Below are 16,498 nucleotides of genomic sequence, written 5' to 3' on the forward strand. Positions count from 1 at the left end.
CATTGACTCCTGTTCACTTTACTTTCCCTTCCTCCACCATGTGCTGAACCAAGTGTTCTTGGGGAAATGATCTTGAATCATGAGCTGGCTTTTTCAGAAGACTTGACAGCTCCGGTCTCTGAAAATAGTGACAAACAGGCTGCAGGCTTGGCATGACCCACCGCTGAATAAAACAGAACGTCCACAAATCAAACTCCTTAAAATCCACAGTGGCTTGTTTTGAACACTGGATTGATAATGAGTAACTTTTAATTTAGCCATTATCCTTCCTCATGACAAAGCAAAAGACAGCATACATAGCCCCATTGTTTAGACTTCTTCAAAGAACAGAGGCTGTCTCCCAGTTCTGATTATTGTTCAGTGTGTGACCTGGTAGTGTTGGGGCCTCTCCCAACAGGGAAACATCACAGACACAAGCCTCATTGTCCTCGCTGATTGACTATACTAGAGATGTGACAAGTGAGCGATACAGGAACACAGGCTGGGCTGTGACGGGCATCACTAATTTCACCATTCTTTTTTTCCCCCAAAAGTGGCACGGTCGAGAGCAAAGCCAGGCAATATCCAGAACCTTTTGTCACTGTTGCTATAAATACTCCTAAATGAGATTATGCAAACCACCTGTCTTTGTGCACTTGCCAATTGCGATTTCAACACAGTGCGACAGACAGAACACGCTTTCATATTGTTACAATTGAATAAAAAAACTCTCCACTTTTACTCACCTGCAAGGTTACAGCAGGATTACAGAGCCCATGGTCGCAGGTGTCCAGATGGTGTATTCATCCTTGCAGTGTTAGAGATGTATTTGGAGACGATCCAGACAGACAGGGCCATCAGCGCTGATGCCACCCTGACCAGCTCCTTCTGTCTCTGCCTCTGCTTTAACGGGCAAGTGATGTCCGTGCGTGTGTGTGTGTGTGTGTGTGTGTGTGTGTGTGTGTGTGTGTCTGTAAGTGCTGCAGATTTGTCAGACATGTGACTGGCCAGTGTTAGATATCATCATCATCATCATTACCCCTGTCAGTCTCAGGGACATCATGTCAGTGTATGTATAGTGGTGCTGGGTGCTGGCTGTTGCCCCAGATGGATAAACAGGGCCGATGTCAGCACGGACCCACAGGCAGAGCCGAGCCGAGCCGAGCAGAGACAGATGAGATGTTGACCTGACTGGTGCTGCTGTTAGCGTCCAGCTAACAGCTCACTGCATAGGGAGGGATCTGTTGGCATTGAATATGGATAATGAAATGAATGAATGGACAAATGAATCAGCCTACCAACTAATAACCAACCTGTAGCATTAAGGAGGAGTTATCAAGTTGCACTCAGGTTTCAACCAATATAGATTTTGTGATGATATTCAGTTTTTCGTGCCAATACATGACAAGGATTTGTTCATGCATACTTGTAGAGAATCTGATCAAAATGTTGATCAGTCCAAGTTGTAATATACTGTACATGCACAATAACAAAAACACTTTTGAAAAAAAATTATCATATATACATACATGAAAAGTAAAGCTGAAAGTAAAACATTTTTTTTCAAAACATCGCAAAACAGATATCCCAAGCTGATCCTACCTGGCTAATTGTCGGTAATGTGTGGTGTGGGGTGTGTGTGTGTGTGTGTGTGTGTGTGTGTGTGTGTGTGTGTTACATGCAGCAACCCAGGTGAAGTCATTCAAAACTGCAGGTCTTTCTCTGGATTCTTCTGAATTCTATCTTCTTTCTTTGTGGTTCTTCTCTCTCTCTCTCTCTCTCTCTCTCTCTCTCCGTCTCTCTCTAACCTAAAAAGAATATTACCTTGCCCCTTCCTCCCAGTTCTCAGCGTATTGATATGTAGTGTTCAGCACTCCGTATGAGCCCTATAGTGAAAGGATTATCCTCTGTAGGGTTTGCCTGAGGGAGACGCCATTTTAATGCTGAACACTTAATAGCCTTAGTTAAACAGAGTAATCCTGCGATTAGCAGGTGAGCATTGCTGGGCACTGTGCTGGAGGATAACCCAGCCGGGGAGGTGTGTGTAGTACAGGGCTTCTCAAACTTTTTCATGTTTCCAGGAGTCCAGGTCTGAAAAGTTGCTGTGCACTTAACTTTACAAATACACAGAACTCCCCAAAAACATATAATATATACAGTATACAGTACAAATACACAAAACTCTCCCAAAACAGCCAAAGAACATATGAAGAGGGAAGTAGGTAGGGGTGACACATCTTGCTTTGTCAGGAGACTCTTAAGCAATATTACACGAGAGGGTGTGCTTTACCGTCATTACGGTAAAGCACACAATAGTAATAATTAAATAATTACGGTAAAGCTCACCCTCGAGTGTAATATTGCGATTATACAACGGTTACCAACAAAATAAAATATATAATCAAAATGTATTCATATTGTGGGGCAATTCGCTCTCAAAATAAAAAACTTTTTGCTAGGGTTATCTCAGTTTCCCTGGAAATACATGGGGTCTGACTAATAACTGGAAAACAATCAGTCACGTCAGTAGACTCCTATGTAATGGAACCTAGTTTACTACTCCAGCAAGTAGGCTGATCCTTAGTAACGACCTAGCAACAGAGACGATTTCTAGTCCCTGTTGAGTCAGTCAGCCAACTTGAGCTAATGCTTTCTAGAGATCGTGGGATTTCCCAAACTGAATAAATACCACACATAAACACAAAACTGCCTTGCTAGCTCAATCTTGTTGTAACTAAGATATCTGCTGAAAAAAATATTTTTTCCATGGACAGATTTAACGTTAGCTACTACGTCCTCGAACTTCACATGTATTTTTAAGCTAGCTAGTAGCGCCGTGTCACCGACTCACCGGCACAGCTGATGGAGGATACCAGAGCGTCTAGTAACATCAAGGCTGAACAGAGTTATATTTAAATATATTGTATGATAATATATGGCGGAGTAATATTTTTTAGCACGGCTAGGTGTGCTGTCATGCTGATTTGATCACGTTCTAAATGTCTAGTTGACCAATCAGATTGCTTGGTCGGAACTACCTGTTGTATAATCTGCTGTAACATCTGTCTCGAGGATGCAGTTTCGCGCCGTTGTCTTCTCTTAGGACAGCTGATAGCCAGTTATTAGTGATAGTACGGATATACTAATAATAGTGTTGGTAATATACTATCTTGCTGCAGTTTATACTAACTATCCTGGATTCTGTAACTACATAGACAGAAATGTTCTGACAATCCAGTTGTAGTTAATCAAGTTTTTCAACTAGCTTAGACTGTCTTTAGCTAGGTAAGCTAGTAGCTAATTCAACTTAGTTAGGTTAGCTAACCTAAGATAGGTTACTTTTTGACTGAAGGAGTTGAGAAACACCTGTCTGCCTCCTTCACCAGACAGATGAGTAAAAAGGTCTGGCTAATTTAGCTAACGTTAGGTAAAACATTTACTTTGCTTTAAAGTTAAATTTGGAAACAAGAGCTAACGTATCTCTCTGAGTACAGACAGTTCTGGCGATGGTGACGGCAGCCTCTAAAAATGTTAGGAAATACACTTGGACACACAAGTTCCTGCACTACAGAAGGACTCGCCGGCCCTACCCAGTCCGGACCATCGTGACCCGCAGCCAGTGTAAAACCAGCAGCTGCTTCTTCGAGAGGCTTCCTTCGGAGGTGTTTGACATGATCCTGGATAGACTGTCTGGTAGGTTTACTGCCTAGTAGCCCCGAAAAAGTGCTGTTCTTGTAGAGAGACAAGGTCACCCCAATCTCCATTAAAAATCTGCCCGTTTAATGTTGCCTTGCTTATCAGCAAATACCTGGTAGAACATGATGACTTTTAAACTTTTGTGAATGAATTATTTTCCTGGCTTTCTTTAGATACTCATTTGATGAATGACAATGTGTGTGTGTGTGTGTGTGTGTGTCAGTGCTGGAGATCAGTGTGTTCAGCATGGTGTCCAAGACAGTCAGTGGCTATATCATGGACTACATATCTACCCTGGCCTGGAAAAACAAGATGATCACCCAGAGCTTCCACCACACCACCTGTCCGTATGAGCAGCACTCCGCCATTGGACACTACAAAGCCCTGGGTGAGCGGCAATACAGATTTGGCTTTTGTCAGTAATCAAGGAAAAGGTCAGGGAAGAGTAGGCTAACTTGATCTGTGGCATAGTCATGGTAGCCTCACCCTGCATTTGACATTGAGTAACCCTGAGTCATCACTACACATGTAAAAGGATAAGCTAGTTTCTACTCTTTTCTGAAGGGATGGAAGAAAGAAGGATTTGGCAATGTGCAGTGATACAGTTTTGCTTTTGTGTCCATTGTCTCAGGTTTGTTGTTCAAGAGATGTACCCTATTGCTACCAACAAAGGACAGGTTAAAGTTTATCTATAGCAAGTTCTCACAGGTAAGAAAGGGAAAGGTGAGAGAAGATCAGCAAGAACAGGATATTGTGTCATGACTATTGTCAGACATTTTAAAGCCAGAATAATATTGAATTTGATGTTAACCATGCATATCTATTGATTATGACACATGGTCTTGAACAGGCAAATGCACAATCATCTTAGAAAGTTGTCATGTTTCCTGCTTTTCAGGTCCCCTGCTTCATGTTGGAGCAGTGTGCAGCAGCAGGCTGCCTCGGCTTCTCCAGCTATGGAGTCTTCCTCCAGGTGAGAGCCCACACACTGAAAATTACAAAAAAAAACTGAAGCTTGGATGCTATGAAAGGAAACCATAAAGCACTTATGGCTAAGGGTCGATAAACACAACAAGATTGCGTGCAGATTCCTGGAGTTTATTAAGTTTAAAGTTGCTGTCTTCGGCTTTTTTCAGATTGTTGAGACAAAACCTCTGAGGAAACAGTCATTTCACCCCATCTACCTTTTGTGTGGAACAGCCTAATTGGTGCTAAGTCTAAATCTACTCATGGAGTTTTCTTTCCCAGTGGTTTCCCAACAGTTTTTTTTGCAGGGCAAACTTTTAATAAGCTGTTGTGTGAGCGAATCTAACAAAATTCACCCAGTTTTTTGGCTACTACGTACAAGCCTTCAGTGTTCTTTATTCACCCCTTGCATTGCAGAGAAAGGCTTTGAAGACTGGATGCTCACACTCACAAAGGGAAGAAAAAACACACCAACCAGAAATGTCTAAATGCAAATTTTATTCTACATCTTACCAATGAAACAATGTGCTAAAGTGCATCAACTGCACTGATAATGGGGTAACACTAAAAGGTTTTTTTTTTTTTTTTTCACTTTATCACGTTACATTTGGTTTAAAAAATGTTTCCTTCCATTTGTGAATTTGAGCTCCCCTTACATCTTTATGACTCACCTTTGGGTCCCAACCCAGTGTTTGAAAAACATTTCGGGAAACATGAATTATCTTTTCTGTTCTCTAAAATGTTTAAATATGTGCTGTTTGTTGCTTGACAGACACTGATAGCGGGGTGGGATGAGCTGGAGTGCCACAGAGTCTTCAACTTCCTGTGCGACTTCACAAACCTGCCACATAAAATCGAGTTAGTCGTCACTGGAAAACCAGGTGTGTGTCTCAGTGTCTGCAGGCTAAAGAGCTACAACATATAGAGAGGGACATCCTTCTTCCAATTATGAAACAAAATCAAATCAGTTTTGTCTTTTCATGATTTTGAAATAATTATTCATGCCTTTGCCATCTGGGCCATTGCAGTGCCTTCTCTTGCCTTAGCCAATCTGTGGAAGCCCGGCTCCAGTTGCAGGTGCAGATTTGACAAAGACAAGTCCATGTATATTTGCAAGTTGTAGATCGGGCATTAAGATTGCATTGCCTACAAAGGGTACAATACATTCTTGGAAGTGATTCATCATTTTCAACTCAAGAAAACGGTTGCTTCCATTACGAAATAATCAGCCTTTTACATTTTGCTTTGTAATTCTAAGTAGTCGCCACCATGTCACTCTGTGACTAACCAGAGGCGGCATCCACACTGATTGGTCAGAAAAAGGCTTATTATTGGGTGAAAAATAGTAAGACAAGAAACTTTTTTGGGAGCACGTTTAGGCCAGTGACTGACCAGTCAACAATTTACTGGCCCTTGGTCATCAGGCAATCCGTACAACCTGTGTACGTCTAGAAAGGTGCTTTATACAAATAATACAAATGAATTTTATTTACTTGCTAGTCTGTCTCTGTCTGTCCTCAGGTGGGAGTTGTTACCAGGAGCTGCAGCTCCGTCTGTTCTGCCGTCAGGTTTTGTTGGACCAGTGGCCGAGCCGCCAGGACTCTGTTTTCTGGCTGACACGAATCCTGAAGCCCTGGCCAATGGTCAGCCAGGCACGCCTGCTCTTCATTCTCTATGGACCCCTGCTGCCGGACGGTAAGGGTGTTTTCACACCGACTTGGTTTAGAACAGTTATTTCAAACCCTGGAGTTGTTTCACCTAAGTTCGTTTTTTTTTTCAACCATATGAGAGCACAGAAATTGGACCAAGACCTTGTTGAGAGGGAGGTTTCTCGACATGTTTCCAGTCCAACCCTGGAGGCTTTGTTGATACTGAAAATGTGATCCGACAGTAATCTCCCCCGGCTACAGGAAGCACCATGCATTATGGGTTAAACCAGGGGTTCTCCTGGCTCAAAAGGAGACTTAGGTGGTGCCCAAGTGAACATACACTGAATGTACAAAAATTAGGGACATCTTCCTGATATTGAGCTGCAGCCCCTTTTGTACAATCCACATCTCTATTGTCTCAAAATGTATTTATATACATCTCCTCTGTGATTTGTTGGTTCAAAGGTTGAAAGAAGTTGTAAACTGCACTTCTTGTTATCCATAATTTAACTTCTATACGTGGTTCCCTTTGGCTCACTCCACTTGGATTAAATATTTTGTTAAGCCACTCTCAGTTACATCAACACTGTGCTACCACAGCACTTTGGCGTTAACAGGTAGAGTTTTTCAGAGCAATCTGAAAGACTATAGTTAATGTCATTATACATACAACCACAAGTGGTCAGTAGTCAGTAGTAGAGTGAAAAATGGGTTGTATTTTGAGACCCAAACTAACAACCTATACTGTCGTGTTGTGGAGGGAGCCAGGCTGAGTTAAGTCGTTGTTGGCATGCTACCTGTCTAGCTTGCCGTCTGTCTCTTTCATAGCTGCGAGGTATGACAGTGTAAGTGAGTGAGGTGCTGTCCTCCTGCTGTCCTCCTTGCAGGCACACTGGGGTGGCAGGAGCTGGTGAGGAGGGAGCTGCCTCACAGCGCTCTGTGGGACCTGGTCCGGGCCGTCCTCCTGCTGCATGGCAACCTCAACGTCCAAGCCTGGACCACTGACACCGTGCTTGCAGTCCTGGAGGAGCTCACTGGTAACGTATTACAGTGGTTCTCAAAGGTTTTCATGACACGGACCCACAAATAGATACACAATAGGTCACCCCACTTGATAACACTTAGTCTCTGGGAGTAATATGTGGAAGATTTTTGTTGTTGATTTAGTATTGAATTGTAGAACTGTCTACATTATGTGGGAAAATAATAGTTGTAGAGTAAAACCTATGATCGTTGTTATACACTCTTTAATTGGGATAATTTCTAGGGAATTGGATTATAATGAGGAAAGACAAAGTATTTGGAAAGAAAACATTTTTTAATTACATTTAACGAAAAACTTCAATTGATTACATTTAATCATTTTTTATTACTTTCTGTAAGTGTCTTTTGGTATCTTGAAAAGCACTATAAATATAATAATCATCATCATCAACATCATCATCATAATGATATTAAGTTCACGTTATTATACACATTTTTTAGGACACAGAACTCCGTTGTGTTAAATGCATATTTTGGTACCACGTAAAAACAGTCACTGTAAACATTTCAAATACATTAAGTGGAAGTGAAGAGTAACGTCTTGGATAGCGATGGAACTGACCCTGGACCTGTTGGGCCTCCTTCTCTCCATCCTCAGTGGTTCCCCAGGAGTGGCACGTGGAGAACGTGGCTCGTCTCCTGGTGCTGTGTGGCAACAGTCTGTGCTACAGCTTCCTGGCCAGCAAGGCCCTCAACGGACGACTCCTGGAGATCTCAAGACTCATCGTCTATATCATACTGGTGAGGGGACCGGTCATTTCTTTTTCAGCTGAACTGAGAGGAAGATGATTTTAACTTCAAGGCTCACTGAGGGTTAGACTGCTATATTTGGCCAGTCAGTGCCATCCACTTCTGATTTGATGGACATGTTTGATTACATATTTATGTAATCAATATGTATCATTATTACTATTATAATTAATTATTTTAATGAAGAGTTTCAGTGTCCTTTTGTCTAAATGTAGAGGTTTCAGAGGCTTTTCCACCCTGCCAAGAATATAATTCTGGGAGAAACACTGAAAACTTTTTTTAATTCTTTGACATGAAAGTGATCAAATTTAAAGATACTGTATATCAGCACAAACCATCAGCTATTAGCCTTCAAAAACTGTAGACTAAACCTAGACTTTATTGCATTTGTAGACAAACTGATATCAAAGTAGATAGGATATTGTGTCCCCATTTACCATGTTTGCAATCGTTTCCCCAATCTGAATTTCATTATTTGCCCTATTTCCCTGTGTTTTTATGATGAAAATTTCCTTGATTAGTTTAGTCAGTTTTGTGTTTTGTGTGGCTCCATCCGCAGGTGTGTGAGAAGGATGGCTACCGTATGAACTGGGCGGTGAAGATAGTTCAGCAGGTCTGCCAGGTCTTCAACACCACTGCTGAGAAGTTCTCCTTCATCCAAAACCTGGAGAACATGTTCTCCGAGGTCACCATGGAGCTGTATGAGGCGGGTGAGTTGGGGTGGCCGTTTTTATTCCATAAAGGTGTTCAGTCTTCTCTTGACGCCCCTTTCTTTCATCTGGGGCAGTTGGGCAATAAGATAAGATGGAACTGTAATGATCCCTGTGGGGAAATTGGATTGTTACAGCAGAAAAATAGTAACGTGATACAGCAAAGGAGCAGCTGGAAACAGTTTAGCTGTTTAGTTATCAGGAAAAAAAGGGAAAAAAAGGAGGAGAAATAAAAGTAAAAAGAAGGAAGGTGGAAGGATGAAGATGAAGAAGATCATCAGGAAGAGGAAGAAGAAGAGAAATTGAGAATTAAATAAGAGTTTACAGTAGCTGGTTATAGGACCATAAGCAGGCCATGAACTGAATGAAAACTGCAGAAAAAAATGACTTGCGTACGTCATTATGAATTTAAATACTGTATATGTACAATATGAAAATATAGCAAAAGAAAATGAAATATATGTAATATGAAATAAGTACAAAATAGTAAAAGAAAAACTACAAATATTAAAACATGCAATATATAATAAATGAGAAAGCATTTGAAAAAATATGTGAATTTGATAACTATTCACCTTGTCAAATATATTTAATTTACAGATTTAAATTACATTAAATTAAATATTATCTAGTATATTATATATTCATTAGCCCTGTATTTATCAATCTTGCAGTCTCTAGACAGTTCTCTTTGTTTCTGAGTTTAAATTTATATAAGATTGGCCCTCTTGCTCTGAGAGCAGGAGGGCCAAGAGTGCCTGGGATTAATATTAGAAATGATTTAAGCTGGTTGATTTAAGTTTAATCATGCCACCGTCTGTTCCCAGGGAACCATCATGAAGACATGGGCTCTTTCCAGACCCTGTGTAGCCTCCTCAACTCCAGCGCTCACTTCCACACCAGAATCCTCCACATGTTCCTCAAAAAGGAATGAGGCAGAACAGTGGTTCATCTGAACTCGCTTCAGATGATGTGGAAGAGAGGATTCAAAGAGGCTGGGGTCAGTAATGGAGGGAGGTGACAGTGAATTAAGGAGTGGAAAGGAGTGAGATTAAATAGGAGGTCAAGACAGGTCTCCAGAAAATGGAGTTTGTTTTTATGGCAATCTTGAATGTACAGAAAAATCTTTACAGTTGACAGTTCACCGTTCGCTGGTTGAGAATTGCACTGTTTTAATGACTTTTGTTACACACCATACACATACTAGTGCTTTATACTATTTATACCTATTTTATATTTTTCTCAAAATGTTTTAAAATCTTGCTATTCTTAAAAAGCGTCTTGAGCCTTATTCTTATAAACAGTATTTATTTTAATATCTATTTATTCATATTTATTTATATTAGGTGTTCAACCTTTCTAAGCAAATATTATGGTTGTGATGCATTGATTACATTGATGATTTTGTATCACCCATTAAATTGGCATTTTGAATCCTAATTTGTCTTTTTTCATTTCAGAACAGTTGAATGTGGTCAAAGGGCAAATTTTGAAGGTGTCATTTGGTACTTTACAGTTTACAGCACGCATTGAGCAAATACCAAGCCTTTAATATCATCCAGGCAGTACAATATACATACACACTGACAGATTTTCAGAATAATTCAACGTCTGAAATTATTACAGCACATTTCATGGCATAAAAAAACACAAGCAGCTTCAAATAGAAATATTGAAATGTTATACAGAAACAATAGTAAGGTTTTCAGTTTGACCTTTTACTCAGTCTGTGCCCACATGTGTGCAGCACAAGCTGCGCTGTGCGACTGAATATCATGCAGTATATGCAGTATATAATGATGATGGTAAGAATATATTACATAGGCATCAATGAAGGGCAACTAATAGTGGAAGCTTTACATCATCGCTCTGCAGAGCCGTGAATACAAACACTAAGTAAATAATATTTTTCTACAGCAGGAAGGACTAAACTATTGTCATTGAAGGTTAAGGCCTATATAATGTCAGGTGTGGTTGATGAACTGGATAGATACTTCCTCCGAGTGGTGAGTGAGACCCAGATACCACATCCCTCTGTCCCTCTGTCCATGGCCACAGGCATTTCATGCTCTCATGTCTTTGTTGTTTTGATATGATCTGGCAGGGAGAAAATAGATGTATTTTTATTTTATTTTTTTCTGTGATGGCAGAGTGTGCCTACATGACCGAAGAAGGGTTTGGATACAGAGTCAAATAAGCATGCCACAATACCCCAAAAATATCAACACTTTGAAAAAGTGGTTGATTTTCCTCATCGCTACACAATGCATTTTTGCAAACATGAAACAGGTTTTGAGTGGGTTCCATAGGCACTAAGGGCAGGAAATTTACTTGGCACATAATCTTTACATTCGCATGGGAAAATGGGGAAGGGAGTACAATAGAAACAACTATACGGCACACTAAGATCCAGTCCACCACAACAATCACATTACACGTTACATGTTGACATGATACTTACTGTGCAATTTGTTCTAGGGATATCATAGAAAAAAGCAAAGATATGTCTTAATAGAGGTGGTAGAGAGTTAAATGAAATGTAGCTTTTTCTCTCCTTTGACCCAAACGTGACAGTGACATATGTGCATCTATTTAGGCATGCATGCAAAAAAAACCTCCGCTATAAATGAATGAAATATACTACATATACACAGTACCTTGTAGCCAGTCCACCCCTTCCTGTAGGCCCTCTCCTTTGATAGCATTGCTGGCACTGGAAAACAAGGAGTTGTCAAGGAGTTAAGCTCCATGTGGCACACGTTCATTTTCTCTTGACTTTTCTTGGATCTTGGATGTATAAACCTGTCTAGCTCTTAATCCATCTGCCTCCCATCTGTCTAATGGGTAAACAGGGTGCAGTAGAGCCCTATATGAAAGAGCTGCGCTTTTGAAATCACCACAGGTTTCTGCGCCTCCTGATAGTGTTTAATAAGTGAGTGATGTTTAGCAAAGATGTAGTTTTAGTGTGGAAATGGACAAATAGACCTTGGAAACAGACCCATTTCCAGGAAGTAACCAGAGAGTAAGCAAACTGGTCGCTTCATTACCAGAAGTATTCAAGGGCTTTAAGTTATAACTCATACTCCTGTGTGATGCAGCCTTATGGTTAGAGCTTTTTATTTTGTCTCCATCTCTGTTGCTAAGCGCTCATTGCTGTGGTGTTTCTGCACTGCACTTCCCAGAGATCACCTGTCAATCAAACAGTGTGTCCGGTACTGTGACGTCTTTCTCCTTGGATTTTTTCCTGGGAAAGAGCTACCAGGCACCAGGTGTTTAGAACAGCAAATGTAAAAGATTTCATTAACTGGATAGAGGTTGAATCACTGTTGTGTTATATCAGTCAGTGATACAGGGCTTTTTTATGTATGGAAACGTTACAGATTATTACTTTAAAATACTTTGTATGCCATTGCTGTATGATTGCTGTAAGCAAGTGGAGTAAGATGTGTGTGTGTGACCAGAATTTGACTTCTGGAAGCAAAAAATACAGCAAATAGTAGCAAGTAGTGACAGGCCTGGGTTACTCCATTAATGAGGTGCTAAATCCCCCTATAAGAATTGAATTAGTATGGATTTAAGTGTCCCATGGTCTAAATGCTGTTTCAGAGTCTGTTCCACCCTGACAACAATACAATTCTGGGGGAAACACTGAATCCTTGTATTTTTTACATCAGGTTTCCCATTCATTTCCTTTCAAAGTTTAGTTTCTATTTTCCATTGATCTTTTGAGCCCAGCCTTGGTGTGGTGTGTGTGGAGCCGGCCTACCAGATATGCCAGGGTTTGTCTTTGATGTTCTCCAAACACAGCTGCTGGGAGACCTTGACGGAGGACATGGCGTCCCGCAGGTCCGTCTTGTTAGCAAAGAACAACACCGGCAACCTCCTGCTGCGGATATCTGGACCAGAGACACAGACAGACAGACAGACAGACACAGACAGACAGACAGACAGACAGACAGACACACAGACAGACAGACAGACAGGCAAGACCGGTGAATCATCAGCAAGCATCAATATGCTCGAAATCTTCAAATAGAGTTAGTGGTGGGGTTTGTCCGATATGGGTCTGATAAGGCCGCTACTGATATAGATATTTTAGTATGAAGCTGCATTAGATTGCTGAGTTTGTGAAGATATTTAATATCTTTAAATTTGACCATTTTCATGCCAAAACATGCAATAAATTATTCAGTATTTTCAAAAGTATTCTGTGTTTTCCAAATAAAAGCCTCAGCATTTAGACCATGGGATACTAAAACTCTCCAAGTAATCACAGGATGCTACTAATACTAATGTCAATACTAATAAAAAATTTATTCATGCACACTTGAATCTGATCCAAATGTTGCTCCAGGTTAAGTGCTTCCCATAGACAACCAGTGTAATACTGACCCGCTGTACAATGAACTGCATCATATCCATCATATCAGAGACAGACAACACTGACTGGACCAGATCCCATTTTTAATAAACGGCCAATATCACCACATATATTGATCTAATCCTTTATCAGGCATCTATCTCATTTTTTTTGTATTAGAAACACTATCTTTAAATGCAAAACTGAAAAAAAATAACAGTAAAACAATGTAGCAGGGAATTTTACCTTGGTGGTTGAGAAGAGTGTCTAGCTCCTCTTTGGCAACAACCATTCTCAATTTGTCACCGCTGTCAATGACAAATATGATGGCATGGCTCTCTCTGAGGAGGACAAGAGAAGAAATCATGACTAACACTGGATCATGTACCATAGATTAACATGTTTGTATATTTAGTATATGCGTTATGTGTGTGTGTGTGTGTGTGCGTCTTATACTTGTAGTAATGCTCCCATAGGTTTCTGTATCTGCTCTGCCCAGACATATCAAAGACTGTAAAAGACAAGCTGTATACAGAGAGAGAGAGAGAGAGGGGAAAGAAAAGAAGTCAGAATCATACTGATAGCTGCCTTTGCCTTTATGGCTATTATGATGTGATGAAAACAAATCTATGTGTATAGATTTCTACCTTGAGCTCTTGAACTTTTCAATGTTGAAGCCAATCGTTGGGACTATTTCTTGTGCCTGTGTCTGCACACATGCAAACAAGCGCACACACACACACACACACACACACACACAGGCAAGCACACAAAAGACAGACAAACAAGTAATGGCAAAAGTATGTCAACAAGGTCAGGGAGAAATATGAAGACAGTATGGTACGGGCTTTTACCTGACTAACATGTTTCCACTCCTCTGACAATGGACCTATGTGACTCGAATGCTGAAAACAAGCAATCAGTGAATGATTGCAGTGAATTAAGGGAACTTTTGATAGGCCTTCTCACAATATTTATCCTAATATTAGTCATGATATGAGTAAAGAATTTGATGTGATGTATGTGAAGTGCCACCCACATGGCCTCTAGGGTTCATACGCTCTCACAGGCCACAATTCCACACTACGTTTTTTGACAGAATATCAAAACACACACATCATGCAGCCCATGGCGGGTTGGCATACTTACATTAGCCGGTTTGAGTTGGTTGATGATGGTAGTTTTGCCGCTGTTGTCCAGTCCCAAACACAAAACGTTCACCTCTTTCTTCCTCAGGCCGAGCCAGCCTGACAGTTTATCCAACAGCCCCATTACACTCAGTTAACAGCCAGCAACTAGACTACAGTACACCATCTAAATTCACTCAACACTCCAGCCCCATGGATACTCAAATTACTCTGAATCAAAACAACAGTATCTCATGGAGGCAAACATTACTGAATAAAAACTAGCAGTAGATAGAGTGTGTTTCTACTGAGAGGCAGCTGGCTGGGTGTCCCAGCTTGGGACAGGTAATCCTATTAAGGCGAATTAAGTACTTTGAACCACCCGGTGACCTGGCCAGGGTGACAAGATGTGACAACAGGCCCCCCACACTGATGCATCTAATTATTACAGTAACACCCCACCTCTCTGATGGGACCCCTCCTTTAGTGTGTCTGTGCTTTAGTGTCTAGTTTGGTCCATTTATAAAAAAAAAAGAAGTATAGTTATCCTATAATATATTTTATAGGGATACTATAGAAATGTCACACCAGAACTACACACTCCTATAGGAATATTACAGTAATACCATAAGATTAAAAAATATAAACTATGATGAGGTCACTATAAACTCAACACTGAGTACCACAGACACACTATGAGTCCCTATGAGAATATTATAGAAATATAAGGCTGTATGAGTTATTATTATAGTTTAGAATATGCATTTTTGAAGAGGTGATGGGACAAATGGTTGTTAGTAGGAGGACTGTAGTATACCCAGTTTGAATATAGTATACCTTGGGTTAAATTGGCATAATGATTGCGGCAATTAAATGTGGACTTTGACATGGCAGCTCTGCAGCGGGCCAACGGTCCAACAGCTCCATCTCTTGGTCATCAATTACAAGTACAACTTCATGAAAAGTCCCCAGGTCTAAAAGGCTGTTGACTTTTACAAGTGAATTATGGAGATGGGTCCAACTCTATGTGATTTTACCATCTTACATAGAGGTACTGTATATCCAGTGATGTAGTGGTAAATAAGATGGTGGGTAAACCATGATCAAACTTCATCAAAAGGCAAACATCAACCAGTACAAAGAAAACTCAATAATAAAGAAAATTATTAATTTATGGTTTTGTTCCCTTAAAAGACACTACTGTCACATAATTTGAATGAGTTCCATTCTACTTATGATATATACTATAAAATCAATGTCCTAAAGATTTATGTCACCCTAGAAAGTGGTAAACTGTATTCAGCAAATAAAAAGGCAGGCAAACTAAGTTCCGGTGGGCTCACCCTCCATTACATCCTTGCTTATACTGTATCTTGAGAGTATCTTCAGATCTGTGATGTTTCCCCTTAAATTCAAGTAGAAGAAAGGACTCCCACACACTGTACTTCACTTGCAATTAGCAAAGATTTATTGGGAACGTTTCGGTACACAGACCTTCATCAGTGCCGAAACGTTCCCAATAAATCTTTTCTGTGTACCGAAACGTTGTTCCCAATAAATCTTTTTTTTTTTTTTAAAGTAGACAGTGTGTGGGAGTCCTTTCTTCTACTATAGTCGGCCCATGATTTTCTCCTACGCACCTGTCGATCTACAGGTGTGCAAAAGTTCTTCTCCTTCCCCTTAAATTCATAACATCTCTCTGAAACCATTTTATCCTTTCAATCAATACTGCTCGATTCTCATGGTTCCTCACCCCAGTTCAAAAATAGAAATAAAACAAAATGAACAGTCAACCACCAGAACTGTTCACCTTTATTTGCAAATAAATATCTGCTGTAACTGCCTCTTACAGTGTGCAAGATCTACAACATCTCTTTGGAAATTATAGAAAAATAAAATACAAGAATTATAAGTATACTTGTACTTTGTACAAAAGAGCGTTCTACCATTGCTCAGCAGTAGGACATGCTAAACAAACAGCATCTCATACTCTCTATATTCTGCAGAAGGGCGGTGAATATGTGTGCGAGTATGTGTGTGTGTGTGTGTGTGTGTGTGTGTGTCTGTGTGTGTGCATGTATGTATTTATGTGTGTGTGTGTACGTGCGCTGCATCCTTCCTACTCCTGAAGCCCTGGATAAGTATCTACGCTGCGACTGGAAATCCCACAGCTCTAGAGGGGCTTCCATGTGGAATATGGTATACAACTCAAACTAA

The 16,498-nt window shown here is 40.4% G+C and overlaps 2 protein-coding genes across 3 annotated transcripts; one reads left to right on the plus strand and one right to left on the minus strand.

Annotated features, from left to right (window-relative positions):
• The first annotated feature begins 3,485 nt into the window (after positions 1–3,485).
• On the plus strand, positions 3,486–9,728 carry LOC139653541 (F-box only protein 47-like). The gene is made up of 10 exons (XM_071530406.1): positions 3,486–3,672; positions 3,899–4,063; positions 4,307–4,383; positions 4,574–4,648; positions 5,414–5,522; positions 6,163–6,336; positions 7,178–7,327; positions 7,933–8,075; positions 8,644–8,794; positions 9,622–9,728. Exons 1-10 carry the CDS (start codon positions 3,486–3,488, stop codon positions 9,726–9,728), a joined length of 1,338 nt encoding a protein of 445 aa, XP_071386507.1.
• A 708-nt stretch (positions 9,729–10,436) lies between these two features.
• LOC139653537 (ADP-ribosylation factor-like protein 6) lies at positions 10,437–14,426 on the minus strand. Of its 2 annotated transcripts, none has more exons than XM_071530401.1 (7): positions 14,304–14,426; positions 13,802–13,863; positions 13,611–13,679; positions 13,401–13,495; positions 12,561–12,690; positions 11,452–11,507; positions 10,437–10,891 (listed from the first exon to the last, which is right to left on the minus strand). In XM_071530401.1, the coding sequence occupies exons 1-7, from the start codon at positions 14,424–14,426 to the stop codon at positions 10,866–10,868; spliced, it is 561 nt and encodes a 186-aa protein (XP_071386502.1). In that variant the 3' UTR covers positions 10,437–10,865. The 2 variants fall into 2 exon arrangements, with proteins under 2 accessions (XP_071386502.1, XP_071386501.1); XM_071530400.1 differs by having other exon boundaries at positions 11,439–11,507.
• Between the last annotated feature and the right edge of the window lie 2,072 nt (positions 14,427–16,498).

Source organism: Centroberyx affinis, unplaced genomic scaffold (genome assembly GCF_046629955.1).
Source record: "Centroberyx affinis isolate AG114_WGS23_722 - 3 ecotype Tasmania unplaced genomic scaffold, CSIRO-AGI_Caff_v1 ptg001925l_1, whole genome shotgun sequence".
NCBI classification, from domain to species: Eukaryota; Metazoa; Chordata; class Actinopteri; order Beryciformes; family Berycidae; genus Centroberyx; species Centroberyx affinis.

Coding starts and splice junctions, on each gene's coding strand:
- LOC139653541 (XM_071530406.1), top strand. CDS start 3,486: ATGGTGACGGCAGCCTCTAAAAATGTTAGGAAATACACTTGGACACAC. Junction 4,064..4,306: donor TGGACACTACAAAGCCCTGG/GTGAGCGGCAAT, acceptor CCATTGTCTCAG/GTTTGTTGTTCAAGAGATGT. Junction 8,076..8,643: donor TCATCGTCTATATCATACTG/GTGAGGGGACCG, acceptor CTCCATCCGCAG/GTGTGTGAGAAGGATGGCTA.
- LOC139653537 (XM_071530400.1), bottom strand. CDS start 14,426: ATGGGGCTGTTGGATAAACTGTCAGGCTGGCTCGGCCTGAGGAAGAAA. Junction 13,680..13,801: donor GAAAAGTTCAAGAGCTCAAG/GTAGAAATCTAT, acceptor CTCTGTATACAG/CTTGTCTTTTACAGTCTTTG. Junction 12,691..13,400: donor CACTCTTCTCAACCACCAAG/GTAAAATTCCCT, acceptor TCTCTGGTCCAG/ATATCCGCAGCAGGAGGTTG.